At 44.5% G+C, this 6,000-nt stretch overlaps 1 protein-coding gene across 1 annotated transcript in view; it reads right to left on the bottom strand.

Moving 5' to 3' along the window:
* Nucleotides 1–267: 267 nt before the first annotated feature.
* Nucleotides 268–6,000, bottom strand: part of GABBR2 (gamma-aminobutyric acid type B receptor subunit 2) — an 878,387-nt gene continuing 872,654 nt past the window's right edge. The window contains exon 19 of the mRNA XM_065399110.1: nt 268–433. Coding sequence (XP_065255182.1) covers nt 268–433 — 166 coding nt within the window. The remainder of the gene's footprint in view (nt 434–6,000) is intronic.

Here is a 6,000-nt window from a genome sequence, read left to right as displayed (position 1 = left end):
TAGTAGAAATTTGGGAAGAAATATTTTCAATGACTTCTTTGTGAAGAAATAAAAGCTCCATGAATAAGGCTACAGATCAAACTCCAGGTTTCTCTTGCTCTCGCCTTTCCACATGAGTTACACTGGTACTCCCATGATGATGGCCTTAGCACTAGTTCCTCTGTGTGGTAAGAGCAAATAGTATGTTTATAGCAGAGTTCTACGTCTGATGTTTAGTCCAGTCATTGAGTACTTAAAAGCAGTTCAGGAAGCTCTGATCTCCCATTTCTACAGTCCAGAAACCATCACTCGAAAAGATGGTGGCACGTGTCTGTGCCGAGGACTGGCACTGGGGCTTACACATGGACTGGCACAGCTAGCGTCAACTCCTCCTATGGATGGCAAATAGGCATGGTGAAGAATGGGCAGTTGTAAAGACAATCGGCGTTGTATACTGTAGAGAGAGGAAAAAAAAGAGGAGTTAGCAGAAGAGGAAAATTGAATATATCAAATGTGTGATGTCTCTGCAGGTTTCTGTAAGAATGTTTTCTCTGACTTCTGCTATTACAGAGAGGGTTAATGCCAAGAACATTACATTTGCTGCTGTTGAGATATACCACTGCTGTTACCAACTTCCCTTTTGGGAGTTTTTTTTGACAGACTAGACAAGACAGGAGAATCTAATGGCTTGTTTCAAGTATCCCACAACTGTCTAAAATTCCCAGCTATTTTGCGATTAAATGTTAGACTGCTGATGTTTGGAAAAAAACTTTTAGCTTGCAATGAGGATGAACTAGCTAACAGAGCACACTCACAGGCTGATTTACCACCATTCTGAGGGCTGGATAACTAGACAGAACAGAAACTGAATGAACAAGTTCCAATCTATGTGTATTTTTAGTTCAAAAACATTAGAATTAAAGAAGTCAGTTTTTCAAATCCATCTAAAGCAAATAAGTGCACATGGAGGTGTGGAAGGAACCCATGGGTCACTTCGTAGAGTTTGTCTACCTTTCAGTTTGGGTCCAATCCAGGGACATGCTGAGCAGCCCTCAAAGCCCAGTGAAGTCAATGGAAGCTGTGGCGGCTCAGCCCTCATGAAAAAATCAAGCCTAACTGTCTATTTGGAGCTTAACTTTAGGCACTCAGTTTTCCTAGTGGGCTGGTTTTCACATCACAAGATCCCACCATCATAAATGGTAGTCTTAAGAGAGATGCTGAAGAGTGAGGACATGGAGTTTGAACTAATCTCTCCTCCCTGAAGGAGAAGGTCCTTCCAGAACAGAGTCGAGGCATACTAGCAGACTGCTTTGTGGAAACCTCTATTATCTCTGCGCATGGGCGGCGGATATAATAGGCAAGGGGAGGTGTTGCCTCCCCAGCACAGCCGTCCCTGCTGCCGGACACCTGGGCTGTGGTGCCCCCCTCCCGGCTCTGACCCTTCCCCAAGGCTCCCATGGCTTGCTGCTGCTGCCTGGGGTGAATCTTCCTCCTCTCCTCCATCCCATCTCCTTCCGCCCTCGGAGATCCCCGCAGTTGCCGGCTGTGTCTCTCCTCACCCCCTACTCCCCCGTGTGTGGGGGTGTGTGTGAGAATGCGAGCGGGGAGTCAGTGGCAGTCTGGGGAGTGAGGAGGCGAGTGGAGGGGATCCCTGAGTAACTTTACATAGGTGAAAAAGCCTTCCAGAGACCCAGTAGCAGATCACTGAAACTGTTAAAGAGCCATTAAAGTGGTAATGAAGCCATGTAACAGACATTTGCCAATGCCCAGGAAGCCTTTGGCCACATTCAGCTGGCTTTTATAGTGTAGGAAAATGTGTTATTGGGGTTAAAAACAGTTTCCAATTGAGGACCCTTCAGTTATTCTCTGTACCCAGAAGCAGTAACTGCTAACCTGGCTCAAAGAGGACCCACTGACATAGCCAGTGAGTTTATTTCTTGATCTAGTCATTTTATTCAATTTAAGTAAACGAGTCTGGCAGGGAATTCTGTGTAAGAAAGGTGATTAAACTACTGCCTTAGTGCAGGCTGTCAATGACAAGCACTTTTTCAAAAGGAGAGATTAGGCTTCAGTTTGGCGCAGGTAGCCTGGCTTTTCATCCCTCTCTATACAGCATACACCGAACTCCCTGCCACGCAGAGGAGAATCTATCTGGTAACTAAGCTATACCTGTTGCCTGTTCAGTTCCCTTGGGGAATGTTATTAGTGCCCTAAGGTGAAATGGGGAGAGGGTGTCACGGGGGCAGCAGCAGGGTGAGGAGTCAAGCAGTGAGCCAGCTGCACAGGGGGTCTCGTGGTGGGTGGGGAAAGGGTCTGCGGGGGGAGGTGAGGAGGTGAGCGGAGGGGGAGGTCTCAGGGGGGTGAAGAGATGAGTGGTGAGTCAGTGGTGGGTGGGGGCTGGGCTTGGGGCAGAGCAGGGGTGGAGTGTGGGCAGGGCTGTGGGCGGAAGAGGCAGGACAAAAAGCTGGTTTCTCCCAGGGGAAGTTTCAGCTACCGCCGATGTCTCTGCCTGTGCTCTTTCTGTACTGTGGATAAACTGAGGTCTTCAGTTTCCAGGGCTGTCAATTTAGCACCTTTCACAAGAACCGGAATTTACTTAGGGCTTGTCTACATGGGAGATTTTCCCACTTATATTGGTATAATTATTCTGGTATTGCTAAAATGCTATAGTTATACTGGTATAAGTCCCATGTGGACATTCTTGGTCCAGACTAAGAGTGCTTTTTTGTTTGTTTGTTTTAGCTTAAACCGATTGCAAAGCAACATAAGCTAAATTGGAAAAAAGCACTGTTATACCAGAATACGAGTGTCTACATGGGAGATTATACCAGTACAACTATAGCACTTCTCATTCACATCCTATAGCCTTCCCAAGTGGACAAGTCATTTGAAAAAAATGTATGCCTGAATGCTTGCTTGTTGATGATCTTTCTTATTCTAATAGATCTGCATTTGTTGTTTGTACATTATGCTGTCAAATGGAGATAGAGTACCAGTCACCCATTGCTCGGCTCATGAACCAAAAATTAGTTACTACGGAGAACTTAAAATTGTTGGCTTTGTTCAGATGCTGCATTACTGTGCTGCAATACATCAGACAAACATAGGGGGTGTAAGTGATTGCAATCTGCAACACCATGGACAGATAGACTCAACTTTACATTTCAGGGCTCTGCAGATTTCCTTTCAATGTTTTAAATGTTTGGTGAAATACAAATGTCCACTGTTTCTCATGCTACTGATGGCATTACATCTAGTGGATTAAATTAAATCCGCTTATTGTTACTCTGTCACACTATTTTGGTGGTATCAATTAAATCATGCCCGTTCCCAAGGAGTGCAGAGGTGGCATGTTTGCTGCTTCCACGTGCTGAATCCTTATTAGTTTGATGTTGCACTTTTTAATTGTGTTTATGGTGCAGGGTCAAACAGAGAATTGCCAAAGCTTATTTTCCCACCAGTGAAACTGCTTACTTTGACTATTACAAACTCTTCTGTAAAGAGCTAATTGAAGCTATTCCAAGAGAATTCAGTTGCATAGTAGACTGAATGGGATTTTTCACCCATTTAAATGTCAGCCATGCCACAGACAAAGCATGTTTGACTACATCAACGTTGGCTGCAGTGGGTGGCAATTTTGCTTTAACTGTACTTAAAATTTACTTGAAAACTTTGTTTCCAGAGGGGTAGCCTCTGGTAAGAGGATTGGAATAAACATAACAGTTTATGCAAAAACTCTGTCTTAAAAAAATATCTAGCTCATAGTTTGCAAGGGCTGGGGGTAAAATATCTAAAGAGAAGGTGAAAGTTCAACTTCTACAGTTAGTTACTCTGTATGGAATTGTATTCAACCTGAATTGCATTTCCCTACCTACATCTTGTGGCCATAGCTTTCCATGATGACTGCTCATGAGCTCAAGATGGCTACATAAAAATTGAGATTCCAAAATTAGTGGACATTTTGAAAATGTAGGGCTAACCAGGTATTGGTGTAGGAGAGTTTAGTATTTTATTATCTATAGATTATATTGCAAATCCCTGTCATTGCTAAAGCTAGCCAAGATGGATGATAATGTAAGCTGCTTCGGGAGTACAATTCAAACTGAAGTCAATTGGAGTTCGGCGATCAGAGCAGCTACAAGTCAGGGCACTGGACGGGGCAGGAGTGGTGAGAGTGCCCTAAAAGTGTGGGGGCCACAGGTGCCTGAACCGTGGCCCTGCCCCCTGTGCCACGCCATCCCCCGAGACCCTGCCCCCGCACTGCCCTTCCCCCCCGAACTCCTGCTCCCACACCACCTCTTCCCCCCAAGACCCTGCCCCCCCCAATCGCTCCTCTCTGCCCCCTCCCCCTGTTGCTTTCCCTTACGGCCAGTAAAAAGTGGGAGGACATAGCTCTGGTCCCCCCAGCCTCCCTGTTCTGGCGCCCCTGGTACGGGGAATAGAACATAGATGGTTTTTCACTTCTGTATGGAAATATATTCTTTAAATTTATAGGGAACAAGTGAAATCCTAGCAATAGTGTAGGTTCAATACTAGATGAGGATGGTAAAACTGTCAATCATGATGTGAGGAAGGAAGAAGCAGCTATAAAAATATTCCAGGATTGTCATTTTGTGTGTCATGCAGAAGCCTAGAATGTCTGAGTCAGTGTGAAGCAATGGAAACAGCTACAAGCATGGCTGAGAACTCAGTGTGCTCATACTATCAGCAGATTGAATCATCACTGGGTTTTACAGTCTGTTCCCATCCAATTTTTAAGTTCTCAGCTATTTTGACTTTAAGAATTATAATACAGAGTAGATTTCAGTAACACATGCAACTGTGACATGCCAAGAGTCCACCTAAACCATTGTGATATCAGAGGTAACTCAGCCAGTCATCTCCCTTACTCTATAGCTAATTTGCATGCAGCAGTCTCATGAGTTGTGTAAAGGAGACTGCACAGATGGGGGATTACTTGGCCCAACTGCCCCACCTGTGTGCCCAGTTGCCACAGTTCTTCAAAACCATGCACAAAACAACACAACTCCCCCCCCCCCCACAATAACCCCAAACACACACAACTCCTTATGGCAGCACACATCCCTCATTTGCCATCACACCACACAACCCACACACACAATAACCCCAAACGCACATAGCATCTCACGGCATCACACAACCCTCGTCATCAACTGCAAAAATCAACACAAATCTCCCAGCGCAAACCTTCCCTCACTTCAACACAAATCAACGCAACCAGCACACACACTAATAACTCCAAACATCACACTGAAGACTAGAATATTTAAGTCAATGTGAAGTGGTGGAGAGAGCTACAAGCATGGTTTGGAGCTCTTTTTGTTTAGAATATCACCAGGTTCAAACATCACTAAGACTCACGGTTTGTTAGCAACAAATTATTAAGTTCTTAGTCATTTGTGGCTTCTCCCATCCCCCATGACTTTATGAATTAAATTGGTGTGACAGCACTACTTTCAGCTACTACTTCAATAAATATTTCTGTTCTGTATTTGAAAGGATGAGGTATTCACATCTTACAATGATGATGAAATACTTTTCCGTCAGTAACTAGAGTGAGTGGGTACTAATCAACAACTGTTATCCAGTCCAGCAGATTTTACATTTAACTTGCACCCAGGATTATTAAAAGAACTGGCTGAGGTGCTCTCTGAACCATTAATGTTGGGACACTGGGGAAGTTCCAGAGGACTGGGGCAAAAAAGCAAATGCTGTGCTAATATTTAAAAAGGGAATTCAAATGGGATGGACCCAGGTAACTATAGGCTGGTGGTTAGCCTGATATCTCCTTCGGTGGGACTTGTGGGGACAAACAACCTAAGTAGCTTTAAAATGGAACTTGATACATTTATGAACAGGATTATATGACATGGCTGCCTGTGACTGCAGGGGACTGGAGTTTGACCTATGCCCTTCCAGTCCTATGTAAATGAACCACGAGTTAGATAAATGATCTAAAGCTGTGTTTATAGAGATGCATCCGAAGAAGTGGGCATTCAC

Source organism: Emys orbicularis, chromosome 2, assembly GCF_028017835.1.
Source record: "Emys orbicularis isolate rEmyOrb1 chromosome 2, rEmyOrb1.hap1, whole genome shotgun sequence".
Taxonomy (NCBI): Eukaryota; Metazoa; Chordata; order Testudines; family Emydidae; genus Emys; species Emys orbicularis.
The sequence above is the reverse complement of the archived record's forward strand: the minus strand, read 5'-3'. Positions and strand labels throughout refer to the sequence as shown.